Below are 15869 nucleotides of genomic sequence, written 5' to 3' on the forward strand. Positions count from 1 at the left end.
CATGTGTAGCTGTAGCAGCAAACAGTGTGTTAAGTGGATGCGTTGTACAGGGAGATGGCCACAGGCAGGAATGATTTCCTGTGTCGTTCAGTGGTGCTTTTCGGTAATCTCAGTCTCTCACTGAACGAGCTCCTGTGACTGACCAACATGTCATGGAGTGGGTGGGAGGTGTTATCCAACATTGTCTTTATCTTGGACAGCATCCGCCTCTCCGACACCACCTTGAGGGAGTCCAGCTCCATCCCCACAACATTGCTGGCCTTACGGATCAGTTTATTAAGTCTGTTGGCATCTGCGACCCTCAGCCTGCTCCCCCAGCATGCAACAGCATAGAGGATCGCACTGGCCACCACAGACTCATAGAAAATCCTCAGCATTTTCTGGCAGATGTTGAAGGACCTCAGTCGCCTCAAAAAATAGAGACGACTCTGGCCCTTCCTGTAAAGTGCTGTGGTGTTTTTAGCCCAGTCCAGTTTATTGTCAATGTGTACTCCAAGGTATTTATAGTCCTCCACAATGTCAACACTGACCCCCTGGATTGAAACAGGGGTCAAGTGTTTCCTGGTCTTCCTGAAGTCCACGATCAGTTCCTTGGTCTTTGCCACGTTGAGCTGCAGATGATTCTGCTCACACCACGTGACAAAGGACAAACACCCTAATGCACCTTCTGCCTCGAACCATTACTTGTGTTTTCTACTCTCTGTAGTAATAACATTTCTCAGGACTAAATACCTGAGAAATGTTTGGATTTCATATGTGGAAGACTTAGATTGATCTAATAAATGAACAAGGCAAACAGAGAAAAACTAACTTGTGAGAAGGAATTCAATGAGTTATTAAACACAAACAATACCGCCAGCATTAATAAATGGCTACGATATAGAAACTTTAGATTTCCATCCATGAATCATTGATCCTATTGTGCTATTAAACTATGGTGATGATGAGGAGGAGGAGGAAGGTAATAAAAAATAAAAAATCAACTTTATTTCTATTGCAAATAAAAATACAACAAAGTTGACCAAAGTGCTTCAGAGTCGGTCAGAGCAAAAGCACAAGACAGAATGAAAAGAAAGAGTTAAAAGGAAACAATATACAACTGTTTGAAACAAAAACTAGCCACGAAGTAACAAAGTAGTTTGAATCAAAAGCCAGACTAAAGTTTTAAGACGCAATTTAAAAGACTGGGTGGACTCGGAGGAACGAACATTAGGAGGGAGGTTATGATGAAGATGATGATTATGACGGCAATGAGGAGGAGGAGAATGAGGATGATGATGATGAGAAGGATGAGGATGATGATTACTTTTATTATTAGTCCTTATCCAGGTGAAAAAAATCTCATTGAGATTAAAAATCTCATTTCCAAGAGAGACCTGGCATCATGGCAACAAAAGTCAAAATACACGAACCACATGACTATATAACTTATTATAACTTATAATTATGACGGCCATGAGGAGGATGATGATGATGACTTGTTTTCCCTCAGAGCAAAGCGTCACAGATTGTTCCAGAATACACCGTTGAACTCAGAGGAGCTTCGGTGAGCTGGGCCTGCAAAGACAAGTCATCCAAGAAGAACGTTCTGGAGGTACTTTTTACCCCAGTTACATCAGCTTCCCTTCTTACCTGCTTGATGAAGACCACTGTGGTGTTTGTGTGCAGCTGAAGACACGTCAGGGCTGCGAGTATCTGATGCAGTACGACAAGGAGAGCATCATCAGCGACTGGCTCAAAGTGATCCAGGACACCATCGGACAGCTGGTGCCAGACGGAGCACACAGACCGGTAATCCTTCGAAGCCTCGTGCCTCGTTCAGGCTCTTTGTTTCAGAGCGAACTGGCTTACAGTGAAGTCTGCTTTCAGGACCAGGAGCACCTATCAGACAGTGAAGACGATGGTTCTTCAGACAAAGAGGACAAAGACAGGAGATCAATATGTGAGTCTTTGAACTTTAACCATCTCCAACATCTGTGCAGACTCGGCCTGATGAAGGTCTGAAGCATTAAAAGCTCAGGAAAGGAGCACAGGATGGCCCTGAGCGGAAACATGTTACCAGCTGGTGTTTCTGATGTCTTTTCAAAATGACCCACAGAGTGATGGAATAAGTTTATTAATAAGAACGTTTTATTGGCAGGTATTGCACAGTGGTTGTCATAGTAACACTGAACACTTTCTTCTTCTGCTGCATCTTCAGCGAGCAGGATCCCATCAGGAGCTGACACGGAGCAGACGCGAGTTCGGTCCAAACTGCGACGCTTCCTGCAGCGAAGGCCGACTCTGCAGAGCGTCAAAGAGCGAGGATACATCAGAGGTAAAAAGGCCTCCCGATCACATGCACCGACCTTTAAATGCTACAAACTGTGAATATCATTGACTTTTCTATCAGATGCAGATGTTTACCTGCATGAACCCGCTCAGTGATCCAAAGCTAACTCGCTACAACAACAGATTCACCTGTATATTCATTTGGTAGTTTAATGAGTGAAATTAGCAGCTGAGTTAACCCATTTACATCAACATGTGCACAGCGCACGGGTAAATACAAGATCCAGAGATGAACAGAAAAACATAGTAAAACAGTAATGCATCCGAATATGAGTTTATCAAGAGTGAATCACGATGTAGACGATATGAAAACTGTAAAATGATGCTAAGTCTGATGACACAGAAACATGCAGCTCGTTGATCAGACTGGAAATGTCTTCCAGACAACGTCTTTGGCTGCCACCTGGACACTCTGTGCCACCGAGAACACAGCACCATCCCCAAGTTTGTGGAGAAGTGCATCAGGACAGTGGAGCGCAGAGGTGACGGAGGCACACATGTTACCCACGCGCTACAGGAAACGCACAACAAAACATCCCAAAAGGTTAACTGTTCATCTGGACGTAACGTTTTCAGTGTGAGAAACATTCAGATGAACAATCAACCTTTTGGGATTAGGTGCCATCATGGCACCGGATACCGGTACCCATCCCTATTTGGGATTGACTTACCTGGATGATTGAGCATGCATCAAGGCACATCAAAACGTGTGTTTACAGTGGGGCAAAAAAGTATTTAGTCAGCCACCGATTGTGCAAGTTCCCCCACCTAAAATGATGACAGAGGTCAGTAATTTGCACCAGAGGTACACTTCAACTGTGAGAGACAGAATGTGAAAAAAAAATCCATGAATCCACATGGTAGGATTTGTAAAGAATTTATTCGTAAATCAGGGTGGAAAATAAGTATTTGGTCACCTCAAACATGGAAAATCTCTGGCTCTCACAGACCTGTAACGTCTTCTGTAAGAAGCTTTTCTGTCCCCCACTCGTTACCTGTATGAATGGCACCTGTTTGAACTCATCATCTGTATAAAAGACACCTGTCCACAGCCTCAAACAGTCAGACTCCAAACTCCGCCATGGCCAAGACCAAAGAGCTTTCGAAGGACACCAGGAAAAGTATTGTAGACCTGGGGCCCGTTCTTCGTACCTCGCTAAGTAAGTTAGCTGGATTAGATTGTTGACGTTTTCGCCTGATCTTGGATCGTTCGGTTCCCCGAAGCTCATCCGGGACTTGCTGTCATAGCAACAGAGCCGTAAGCGTAAACCTGCTCGGGAGCAGGTTTACTTTATGTAACCAGGATTAGATCGCGGCCACGCAGGTATGTCCGCTTCATTCATACGAAAGCAACAGCGATATTCCACCACTGTTTCACCATAAATAAATAACATCAATGTAACTGAAGATAATGCAGTATTTGATTCTTTTATTGATTTCATACAGATACATACAGGTCATTTCCTAAAAAAAGGGAAATGTACTATTAATCATTCTATTCCATGTATGTGATTATTTCAGATGTAATTCATATTTTAGAGTAGTAATAGTAAATTACTTTGTGTAATCAAGATGAGAGACCACGGCTATAAAAGCGAAGGTGGATTTGGGAAGCCTGTCGCAGCCATGTCCTGTCCGTTTACGCGAGCAGCCCATTGTGGAAGGTGCAAGATTGATAAGGAGAGTCCTCAGAATCCAGCGTATATTGCGGGACAGACAGGATCCTTTAGCTCAGCGCGACAGTGTGCTCATAGAGAGATATCGATATTCCCGTGAGGGTATTATTTACTTAACCAACTTGTTGACGAGGGGGTGCAGGACCACCACCTGTCTTTGTTTGCTCTGCCCTTTTCTTGGTTGCTGTTATGAACAAACAAACAGATTATTTCAGGGTCTCTTTCCAAGAGACGAAAAGCAATATAAGTGATAAATATTACCATTCTGTAGAATATTCTTATATTTCACTTTTACTTGTTCCCATGTTCTAGTGGGTCCTGTTGTGGCTCTAATGTGAAAGAGGATATAATGTAATGTAATATAATATAATATAATATAATATAATATAATATAATGTAATATAATATTGGATAATATAATGTAATATAATATAATAGATTTACCCTACCGCCTACTGGTGTTGGCCAGAGGGGCCGATGGCGCGATATGGCAGCCTCGCTTCTGTCAGTCTGCCCCAGGGCAGCTGTGGCTACAACCGTAGCTGCCTCCACCAGTGTGTGAATGCGAGAGTGACTGAATAATAATAATAATAATGGAGTGGATTTATATAGCGCTTTTCAAGGCACCCAAAGCGCTTTACAATGCCACTATTCATTCACTCTCACATTCACACACTGGTGGAGGCATTGTGGCATTGTAAAGCGCTATATAAATCCACTCCATTATTATTGTTATTATTAAATCACTTACGAGTTTAATTTGTCAGCAACTTTCTGCCAGCCCTCTCTCCTTGCTTTTGCAGCCTTTGCAGTGTTCCCTTGCGTTCTGATGAAACTCCTGAAATCCCTCACTCAAGGGTTCTTCCTCTGCTGCCGAAAAATACCGAGCGCGCTCCTTCGACATTTTCGCCGACCAATCAGAGGGTTGCCGATCAATGTTTCTACTATCGATGCGTAGCCCCTGTTAAGCCACCCAGTGATCTCACATTACTTCATCCAGCTGTACTAATCGTCAACAGCAGGTGTGTTCGGAGAACCGGATTAGCGAGCTCAAAGTTAGCACGATGATTTGGTCTTGGATGTGTCATTTGATCTTGGATGTAGTGAGCGACGTACGAAGAACGGGCCCCTGCACCAGACTGGGAAGAGTGAATCTACAATAGGCAAGCAGCTTGGTGTGAAAAAATCAACTGTGGGAGCAATCATCAGAAAATGGAAGACATACAAGACCACTGATAATCTCCCTCGATCTGGGGCTCCACGCAAGATCTCATCCCGTGGGGTCAAAATGATCATGAGAACGGTGAGCAAAGATCCCAGAACCACACGGGGGGACCTGGTGAATGACCTGCAGAGAGCTGGGACCAAAGTAACAAAGGTCACCATCAGTAACACACTACAACGGCAGGGAATCAAATCCCGCAGTGCCAGACGTGTTCCGCTGCTGAAGCCAGTGCATGTCCAGGCCCGTCTGAAGTTTGCCAGAGAGCACATGGATGATACAGCAGAGGATTGGGAGAATGTCATGTGGTCAGATGAAACCAAAGTAGAACTTTTTGGTATAAACTCAACTCGTCGTGTTTGGAGGAAGAAGAATACTGAGTTGCATCCCAAGAACACCATACCTACTGTGAAGCATGGGGGTGGAAACATCATGCTATGGGGCTGTTTTTCTGCCAAGGGGACAGGACGACTGATCCGTGTTAAGGACAGAATGAATGGGGCCATGTATCGTGAGATTTTGAGCCAAAACCTCCTTCCATCAGTGAGAACTTTGAAGATGAAACGAGGCTGGGTCTTCCAACATGACAATGATCCAAAACACACCGCCGGGCAACAAAGGAGTGGCTCCGTAAGAAGCATTTGAAAGTCCTGGAGTGGCCTAGCCAGTCTCCAGACCTCAACCCCATAGAAAATCTGTGGCGGGAGTTGAAAGTCCGTGTTGCTCGGCGACAGCCCCAAAACATCACTGCTCTCGAGAAGATCTGCATGGAGGAATGGGCCAAAATACCAGCTACTGTGTGTGCAAACCTGGTAAAGACCTATAGTAAACGTTTGACCTCTGTTATTGCCAACAAAGGTTATGTTACAAAGTATTGAGTTGTATTTTTGTTATTGACCAAATACTTATTTTCCACCCTGATTTACAAATAAATTCTTTACAAATCCTACCATGTGGATTCATGGATTTTTTTTTCACATTCTGTCTCTCACAGTTGAAGTGTACCTCTGGTGCAAATTACTGACCTCTGTCATCATTTTAGGTGGGGGAACTTGCACAATCGGTGGCTGACTAAATACTTTTTTGCCCCACTGTGTGTGTGTGTGTGTGTGTGTGTGTGTGTGTGTGTGTGTGTGTGTGTGTGTGTGTGTGTGTGTGTGTGTGTGTGTGTGTGTGTGTGTGTTAAGGCTCACATCGTGTTGTGATTTAATGGTTGAAGGTGGGTAAATTTCACTCATTAGCTTGGATTTGTAGTCGTACTGAATCTAACATGATGTTGCAGCCATACAGCACTGAAACAGGGATTTATGGTGAAGTGTTGTGCAACAGAATTCAGATGTTGTTTTTGTCTAAGGTGGAAATGAAACAATTCTTAAAGGTGTAACCCAGCGACTGATGAACTGGACAGAGGTGTTTGTCTACTAACTGGCTTCACTCGCTGTGTTCAGGTCTGGACGTGGACGGGATCTACAGAGTGAGCGGAAACCTAGCCGTGATCCAGAAACTACGACACAAAGCCGACCACGGTAATGCGTCGCTGACTCAGTTCATGTTCGGTAACGGTCACGTGATTTCTCCCTGGATTCAAACGGTCTGATGGATCGTTCAGACCTGCGGCGGCAACACGAAGCTGTTCGCGTCTAACAGATGGATCTGAACCCAAAGTCTGTTTGATCTAAAGTTTGGTTTCAGAAGACTGAAGCTGTCCTCTGTTTCTGCAGAGGAGCACTTGGACCTGGAGGACGGACAGTGGGAGGAGATTCACGTGATCACCGGCGCTCTCAAGCTTTTCCTGCGGGAGCTTCCAGAGCCGCTGTTTCCCTTCAGCGTCTTCGAAAAGTTCATCGCCGCCATCCGTCAGTACACACGCTGTTTGACACATACATGTTAATACACAGCAAAGGAAATGTCACACACTGTACCAGACCTGCAGTAGCCCTGGTCTACTCGTGTTTTTATCTTATGTCTTTAACCCAGCTCTTACCTGAAGGAGGGTAAAGCTGGGCATACACTTTTTTTTTCAGTCGCGTTATTCAGCTCCTGCTCAAACTGCACGATTGACTCGCAGGGGTGAGAAGTTCGTAGGTCACGATGCAGGTCTCACACTATACGGCCCGATGCTCTGATGCGACCTGAGTGCTCACACTGTGCCTCCATAACATGAAGCTTATAACACAAAATCTGTCGCTCGCTCTGTCTTTCACTCACACAGACTCACATCGATCATCGAACATCAAACATCAGGCAGCTGTGATTGAGCAACAATGTAAATCCAACTGTTTTCACTCTTTCTAGACTCATTGGAACGGCGCATACATTTGCACACACACAGTTCCTCAGTGAAGCAGGAAAACCTGGGACATTACTTGCAGATCTCCATCTCTACATGCATCCTGACAATCCTGCAGTTTTTACATTATGATTTTACTCTAACGACACCACAAGCGTAGCCGGACGTACAGCAGGCTGGAAAAAGGGCCACTTTAACATCATCTGAACACAAGTCAAAGTTAAGAACCGACACAACTTACAGCACTGCGCATCACATCATCATCATCATCATCATCATCATCGCCAAGATCACTTTTCTAGATATGACCCAAGGATCTCACCACTCCAGGTCTGCTAAATAAAAAGATCCTCTGTAGTTAAAGCAATCGCAATAACTCTTTTTAGGGTTAAACAAAATATCACACTGGGCTCCATAACAGCACAAACTCTAAGTAATGATTAAGAACATCACCCACACAGTCATTTAACATGACATCAGGACACAAACTGAAGAGAACTGGAGACAATGTTCTGACTCCAGTTAGTAAACTTTTCTTACTCTTACAGCTCGTTGTGCTGAAGCTCATATTCCTTTGAATGAAGCAGACAGCATTCTTAGATTATCATTAACAATTTTCTCATGTTCACTTACGTTTTTGTGCAAACTCTTGGCTTTCCAGCACTAATAACATTAGCCTGCATTAAATATTTGCAAACTCGAACAGCTGAACACATCTGGAGATTTAATACATCACTGCTTAAAGATGAAGACTTTATTAAATATTTTTAAAAAGAGTGTACTCTATATTTAGACTATAATGACACTCCCGGAACATCAGCTCGTGTGGGACTAATAAAGGTTATCTTATCTTATCTTATGATGTGTTACTTTTTCTCTAAAACTCACAATCCAATCTCTCTGGGGTCATTGCATTGATAAACTCTTTTGCAAGAATATCAGATTACTCAATTTACTGGTCAAAATCTACAGTCCTTCCGATGAATTGCTCCTTCCATAATTCTTCTGCACGACTACATCTGATAAGTTGTAAATGTGCAGAGGTTGACCGAGCAGTCGACTCTTCCAGTCAGGTCTCCTGGTGTCACGGTGACCACAGAGAAACACAAAGTAACGAGATCGCAATAATCCCAGCACACGTTTGTGATGAGCGATACACTGAAAAGTGCCGTCATGCCTCTAAACTGTTGTAGTACAGAACCTTAGCTGTGTGTGTGTTTGCAGAAGTCCCAGACTACAGCCTGAGGGTGTCCTACATGAAGGATCTGGTGCAGACTCTTCCTCTACCGAACCACAACACCATGGAGCTGCTGTTCAGACACCTGCGAAAGTGAGTTTGCTCCGAGGCTTTATGAACCAGTGCAGACAGACAGCGGAGTGAGCAGTGCCCAAAACACTGCTAACTCGGCCAGCCTGCTCTCTGCCAGATAACCCCTAACAGTCCCAGTTACACACTGGGTAAGGGTGTAGAATGCACTGGATCATGGCAATGGTGAAATAGATCTGTAACTCCCAAATAATCAGTCAGCTAAAATAAAATTAGTCTGCAAGTAAAAACGAAGCGGCAGAGCATGAAGGTGATTAGGTCTGCTTTGGAAACAACGTGTATCTGTCTGTGCCTCTCCAGGGTGATCGAACACAAGGACTCTAACAGGATGTCGGTTCAGAGTATCGCCATCGTGTTCGGACCCACACTGCTTCGCCCCGAGACTGAGTCGGCAAATATGACGATTCATATGGTGTTCCAGAGCCAGATTGTGGAGCTCTTGCTCAACGAGTTCCCGACTGTTTTCTCAGAGAGCTAAAAGGAAACTCCTGGAATTTACTCTGCGTCCTGCGAGAACCCTCAGAGGACGCGAGTCTTCCAACACCCTCGAGGACATTGGACCTACACACCCCCTCCTCTCTGACCCAGGAGCCAAATGTGGGAATCTGAGAGGACCACCTGATACCGAGGGTTGGCTCTGAAACCTCTTCACTCCTCTTTAAAAGGAGCAGACCCAACCTGACGTTTTATTGGCACCTTAAAACCATCAAACATGTGACAACGACATCTTTTGCCAGACTTGTAGCTCTCTGGACCGAAACACAGGAACTGATCCTGGGTAAACCTCCAGGACAGGTTTGAAACCAGCATGTTTGTTTCTCCTTCAAGACAAAATACCAAAGTGGTGAATGTCCTGTTAAACCTCTGAATGCCTCACAGTAAACCAGACTGGTTCAGGACCCTTTGAGAAACTCGTGGAACTCTGAACTCATCTTCTGTTGCCTTTTTGTTTTGTTTTTTCACTCTGTGGATGTTAAACTTTGACCCGGGACCTGCTGGCTGTGTTGCCTAGACCCAAAAACCCTTTTTATAAATTTCATATATATAAAATGTAAATGTTGAGTATATCATGTCGGCATCTCAGCATCACGCCTTAAATGAGCTAAAACACAGCAGAACAAACAGTATCCTGATTGAATGGCACCGTCTCAGGATCCTGTGCTTCTTCACTGTACAGACACGATCCTTCGAAGTATTTTTAAATTTTCAGACCCTCCTCTGCAGATGACTGGAAATTTACCTTCAAGCTATGACTTGGTGTGACTTTCTGGTTCACAGAAAGTCACACCAACCCAAAGAGGGTGTACAGAGTCTCCCTGGCAGACTGTGGAGAGCAGCTGCACATGTGATCCTGAGAATCTCCATCCACCTGTTCAGGTATATCTACCAGAGCAGCCACCACTGCGCTGCATTCACTGATGCTGGGAAACAGATTCACACGGCAAAATAATTTTCTACATCAGTGTTGATACCATGAGTATGTTTAAGTTAAATAAAACATGCAACGTATTAAACACTGGATCAAACTCTAGACTTTATGATGTGATGATCATAAATATGGAGCTTCATCAGCAGATGGAACATTATAGAAAACGCATGTAAAACGCTCGACTCCGAACGAGAGGCAGAAGCTTTATCGACTGTTAAACTGTAGATCTGAGTGAAGGGAGGCTCCACTGAACACAGAACAAAGGATTTAAAACTACATGACGGCCAGGGGTGGATTTTACAGGACAGTTCTTACTGTTGTAAATAGTTATGTATGTTTTTATAGCAGTGAGTTTCTATGCACTACAGATGCAGAACTAAGTTACTTTGTTAGGGAAGATATTCCTTTCATATTCCTTTCTGTACAAGAGGGCATTTTCCTGACTTTAGTTTGAAATAAACTGTCGTGTATGACGGTGTCCTGCTGGGTCTGCTTCTCTTCAACACACCCAGAAATCAAACACATCAAACTCTTTATTTAACACAAATTCACCAAAGGACTAAAACCACAACCCCAGACAGAAATATAACCTGCAAAGATGGCTGCTAAAGCCTCGACAAGCCAAAGTGTGAATCATCAAAGGTCAACAAAGAGCTGAAGCTTCGGTGGGAGGACTCACAGATGTGCTGCTCCACGCTTGGTTACTGGCGTTCCTGGCATCATAACAAAAATGACCAATCACAGTGCAAGCTAGCAAAGCTTCCATCAGCAAGTTGCATTAGCCCAGCTAGCTGCCTGTTAGTAACTTTGTTCGCATTGTGTTGTCCGTAGTCAGTAGCCGCTGTCCCAGTTTATTTGCATAATGTGATTTCATTGGCTAACAGCCGCTGAATAAACACGAATAAAAGACAAGAGCAGTTAGAAATCTCAGGTTTTCAGATCCTTTGTTGTGAAACTGTGTGTCATACATGATGTATCGCCTCTTTGTGTTATTTGGGAGATGTGATCATGGTAAACTGTTACCATGGTACCAGCTGCTCGTCGGACGATGCTCATCTTCTGCGGTTTCAGCTGAGACGGTGATGTGGATTGTCGAGCTGCATTGGACCTGAGGGTGTAAAATAAGACTCGTCAGAAGCTTTCACATCATGATCAGCAGCTGCTTCATTCTTGTGCTTCAGAAATATGTGAACAGGTTCTTCTTCTTCTCTGAGCGCTTACAAAAACGACACAAAACACCTGAGCTGTGAATCCTGATCAGTCTGCAGCAGATTTTACTTTTCAGGAAAATATTCACTAAAAAACTCTTGAGTACAAATGTTTGTTCATGTTAGTGCATCAACAACAAAGGTGGATATCAAATCTTTGACCTGTTTTACTTCATAGGAACAATTTAAGGAAGGAGTCATCTCATTCAGATCTCAGTCTTCGTTAAGAAGGCATCAGCTTAAAGTGCTGACCCGATAACATCCCACCCAGGATATAAAAGACTTCCTGCTTCCTGCAGTGGAAAACTCTCTGAAAACAAAGAAACTTTCAGATTTAAATTATCAGATTAAATCAGGCCAGGAAGAGCTGAGCTGCTCCTGTGCTGTGGGTTCACCTGTGTTGTTGCTCATGCATTCCAGACTCTCAACTAGGTCGTGCCTCCCCACCTTCTCCAGCACAGACTTGTCCACCTGCAGAGCATCAGAGCTGTTACTGTCCACCTCTGCTCAGGACAGCGTTAGGACGACTCTAGTTAGTAAAAAGGTTCTTTGTGCCAACATCAGTCAGTGTGCTGAATAACGAGATGCTGGGATGTGTATTGTTGCGCTGAAGTTTTGTATACGTACATATGTACATACATGTGTAAATATGGGTTGATATGAAGTGACTCGATTGATCCGTTGATGAACTGGAAACAAATTTCCATCGATATGGAAAATAAAGTTATTCTATGCTATCGTTCTGATCCAGGTGCAGTGGATTTATCTGGGCTGCAGGGGGCGCCAAACTTCACACACAATAAAAGATTCTTAATGAAATATTTCAGGTGTGATGTTAACTGTGGTTAATGGAATACTTCATCAGCTCCTTCCTCATAACATACTGCCTGAAATAAAAACTGCACCACCACAAAAACCAGAGACGAGAGAAGCTGCAGAATAAGCAAACACCAGCATTTCTCTTCCTGTTCACGGCACTGAGCTCGACCTGCAACGCGAACACCTTCATCTTGTCTAATGTGATCGCCTTTAACATTCTTAGTTCGTAACTTCTTACAATGAATTGTGCCACAAGGCTCAGTTGACTGCATGTTTCATTTCTTTACGATTGTGTGCTACATATACACTATATATGACATATAAAATACATAAACCTATGAGATGTTGTATAGAAATATTACCTTATCAGCTAATATTACTGAAGTAGAAAGTGTGGAAACAGTGGAGGCTTCGTTATGGCTTCCTGTTTGGTTTATAAGTCACTGTGTGATCACGGTGATCCTGATCCTGTCCAGATTCGTCCGGATCACAATCATCATGTCTTTCTCTTATTTATTTTTTTAAATATTTCTCCTGTTTAATATTTATATTTTATTCCAGCACAGATGGTGTGGCGCGCTATTCTGTTCTGTTTTGTACAGGCGGATCCCAGCCCTGCAGTTCCGCCAGCGGCCACAGGCGGCAGCAGCGAGCTGACATCGCTCAGAGAAGAGGAGAAGAAGACACGAGCGGCGCGTCGTCATGGAAACGGTTTGTTTTCGATCAGAGACGAGAGAGTTCACGGAGGGAGTGAGAGCGCCTGAGTTTAGGTGAACACAGAGAGGATTCAGGCTGTTACAGGTGAGCACTGAAGACAGACTCGAGCTGCGTTCAGGACCCGGTCGTGTTTTCAACTTCCGCTGGATCAAAGCTGCTTTAGTTAGCAGCTGTGAGGTCACGTGACCAATAACCGTGTACACTATTAGATCGGTGTAGCTGATGTGATGCCACGTTGTGATGTCACCGCTGTTTGCACCGTGGTGTGAGCTGCAGCAGAGGGAGGAGGGCTTTATGTGACCTATCTGCTTTCTTATTAGAATTCCATCAGAAGTGATCTTAGGCTCACTTTTATTTTTCTGCATTTCTGATGATCTCAGTACTTAAACAGGAAGTTCAGTCCGTGACTTACAGGAAGTCAAGAAGCTGTGAGACATCATCAGGAGATGGCAATGTCACAGTGTGACGTCATCGACTTCTCTGCATTGGAGAGAGAGCTGCAGGTGGCAGTCGAGTCTGAGCGGCGACATCAGCGTGAGAACGACGCCAAGCTGAGAGCCGTCTGCCAGAGAGCGTCCTACGACCAGTTCAGGTAGGCGGCTCCTGGAGAGGCCTGGACCTCTTTCAAAGCATTTCCAGGGTCTTTGGATGAGTTCCAGGAGATTTTGAGCTTTGGTTGGCGAGGCCTGCTGAGTCCAGCAGGGCCCTGGTTAGTGATGCTTTAAAGGTTTTTCTCACAGCTGGGTGTGGTTTATATGCCCCTCAGAGACCTGGTCCTGGCCTGCCACATGAAGCCTCTGGAGAAGAAAGATAAAGACGGCGCACTGCGGAAACAGCCCTGGAACCCCGTCGCCCCGAGCAACAAGTGATGTCCACTCACCTGGACCAGCGTGGACTGACACGCTGTAGCCCACAGAGTCTTTTATAGTCCTGCTGTGATGTCAGAACATGTGACACATGATGAAAGCTGTAAACAGGAAAAGAGATCAGATGTAACAATTCATCATTTCTAATAAACCTGAAGAACGTGAACCATTCTCCCAGCATCACTGACTCCTACACCTGTCCACTCACCTGTGAGCTGTGGACGTCTTTCACTGTACTGACCCAACAGCCCGGTGGCGCCTGTGTCCGGCAGCCTCGCCTCTGTCAGTGCGCCCCAGGGTGGCTGTGGCTACAATGTAGCTGCCATCACCAGTGTGTGGATGTGTGGATGAATGGGTGGATGACTGGATGTGTAAAGCGCTTTGGGGTCCTTAGGACTAGTAAAGCACTATAGAAATACAGGCCATTTATCATTTACTGACCCAACACTGAGGTCAGAGGTCATCAGGTAGTCGTGCAGGTAGCCCCACCCTGAGAGCGTAACAGTAGCAGATCAGGTGTGGACAGGTGTGCAGTTCTGTGTTTCTTCTGTCCTCACTCCTCTGATTTCAGATTCTCACACTGAGCAGCAGGGGGCGCTCCAGACCCACCGCTCAGCTTCATCTCTGGATGAAGGCTGAGCACTAACAAGCGTGACAGAGCGAAACCGCTCACATGTGACCAACTGTGAAAGACACTGAGATGAGTTTTTATTACAGGAAGTGAAAAATGAAAAGTAAGTCACTATAAATACAACAGACTCTGTGATATCAGCTCATGTTCTGTCTGTGAAGGCTCTCAGTCATCCAGGTCGCGGTGATCTAAGGCAGCGGTCCCCAACCCCCAGGCCTCGGACCGGTACCGGTCCGTGAGTCGTTTGGTACCGGGCCGCGAGAGTTGAAGCTCAGATGTGAAATGTATAGTTTTCAGGGGTTTTATCGGTTTTCAGCGTTATTTTGTTATCGTTTTTATCGTTATACTCGTTTGTCCTGGGTCTTTTCACGTGTGTTATGAATAAATGTTCTTTTTTTTTTGTGTGCGGGTACCAGTTTTATTTTGTGGTATTTATCCACGACACCTTAAAGGCCGGTCCATGAAAATATTGTCGGGCATAAACCGGTCCGTGGCGCAAAAAAGGTTGGAGACCGCTGATCTAAGGAGCTTGGAAGAAACGCGACTGGACATCTTTAAGCTTGTGCAGACATTTCTTCACAATCAGGACACTTTGATAATTCCAAAGGAAATTATGTATCCGACAAGCTTCTTCAGTACCAAAAGCAAATGATCAACAGTGGGTCATGACTCACTGACCTCAGTAGAGGTCAGTAGAAGATGTGAGTGGGTGTTAAGGTGTCTGTGAAGGGTCTCAAACTGGATTATAGATGGCAGACATTTGGTGTCCAAAGATGGTCGCTCACAGTAGACATTAGGGATGACCGATACCACTTTTTTGGAAACGAGTACGAGTACTTCAGAAAATGTGGTATCGAGGCCAATACCAGATACCGGCATTGGTATCGGTGCATCCCTACACAGCAAAATCTCCAGTGTTAAATTAACACTGGAGAGTGTCTATATGGGTCCACACCTCTGAGTGTTAAATACAACACTGTTGAGTGTTAAATTAACACTTTTGACAGTGTTATATGTTTAAAAGTAACTTAGTCAGTTTTGAAGATTAACAATGGCTAACACTGAGCAGTGCTGATTTTCTAACACTGGAAAATAACTCAAAATGTTAGAAATATTCCAGTGTTAATTTAACACTGGAGATTTTGCTGTGTAGTAGACATCAGTGTTGGTCAAGTTACTTGAAAAAAGTAATCAGTAACTAATTACTGATTACTTCCCCAAAAAAGTAATCCCGTTACTTTACTGATTACTTATTTTCAAAAGTAATTAATTACTTAGTTACTTAGTTACTTTTAAAAACAGGATTTACAACCTGAAGAGGTGATAAAGTGATAGATCTTTCAGCCCAATTCT

The 15869-nt window shown here is 44.3% G+C and overlaps 2 protein-coding genes across 5 annotated transcripts in view; both read left to right on the forward strand.

Moving 5' to 3' along the window:
- Positions 1-12251, forward strand: part of LOC147333309 (rho GTPase-activating protein 27-like) — a 42331-nt gene extending 30080 nt beyond the window's left edge. For 2 of the 3 annotated variants that reach the window (XM_086290405.1, XM_086290406.1), the window contains 9 exons: positions 1493-1594; positions 1669-1791; positions 1870-1942; positions 2201-2317; positions 2715-2813; positions 6678-6755; positions 6951-7085; positions 8744-8849; positions 9147-12250. In XM_086290405.1, coding sequence (XP_086146531.1) covers positions 1493-1594; positions 1669-1791; positions 1870-1942; positions 2201-2317; positions 2715-2813; positions 6678-6755; positions 6951-7085; positions 8744-8849; positions 9147-9324 — 1011 coding nt within the window. In that variant the 3' untranslated portion in view covers positions 9325-12250. Of the gene's footprint in view, positions 1-1492; positions 1595-1668; positions 1792-1869; positions 1943-2200; positions 2318-2714; positions 2814-6677; positions 6756-6950; positions 7086-8743; positions 8850-9146 lie in introns of all 3 variants that reach the window. The other variant, XM_086290403.1, reaches the window with a different exon arrangement.
- A 723-nt stretch (positions 12252-12974) lies between these two features.
- dnaaf19 (dynein axonemal assembly factor 19) lies at positions 12975-14051 on the forward strand. 2 transcript variants are annotated; one of them, XM_086290772.1, is made up of 3 exons: positions 12975-13103; positions 13400-13611; positions 13786-14051. In XM_086290772.1, exons 2-3 carry the CDS (start codon positions 13466-13468, stop codon positions 13886-13888), a joined length of 249 nt encoding a protein of 82 aa, XP_086146898.1. In that variant the 5' UTR covers positions 12975-13103; positions 13400-13465; the 3' UTR covers positions 13889-14051. The 2 variants fall into 2 exon arrangements, with proteins under 2 accessions (XP_086146898.1, XP_086146899.1); XM_086290773.1 differs by having other exon boundaries at positions 12981-13103; positions 13411-13611.
- The last annotated feature ends 1818 nt before the right edge of the window (positions 14052-15869 follow it).

The sequence above is a fragment of the Aulonocara sp. 'chitande type north' Nkhata Bay genome, linkage group LG4, assembly GCF_057382095.1.
Source record: "Aulonocara sp. 'chitande type north' Nkhata Bay isolate Kocher_YH1m ecotype deep benthic linkage group LG4, A_spYH_male_GT1.1, whole genome shotgun sequence".
In the NCBI taxonomy this organism is placed as follows: Eukaryota; Metazoa; Chordata; class Actinopteri; order Cichliformes; family Cichlidae; genus Aulonocara; species Aulonocara sp. 'chitande type north' Nkhata Bay.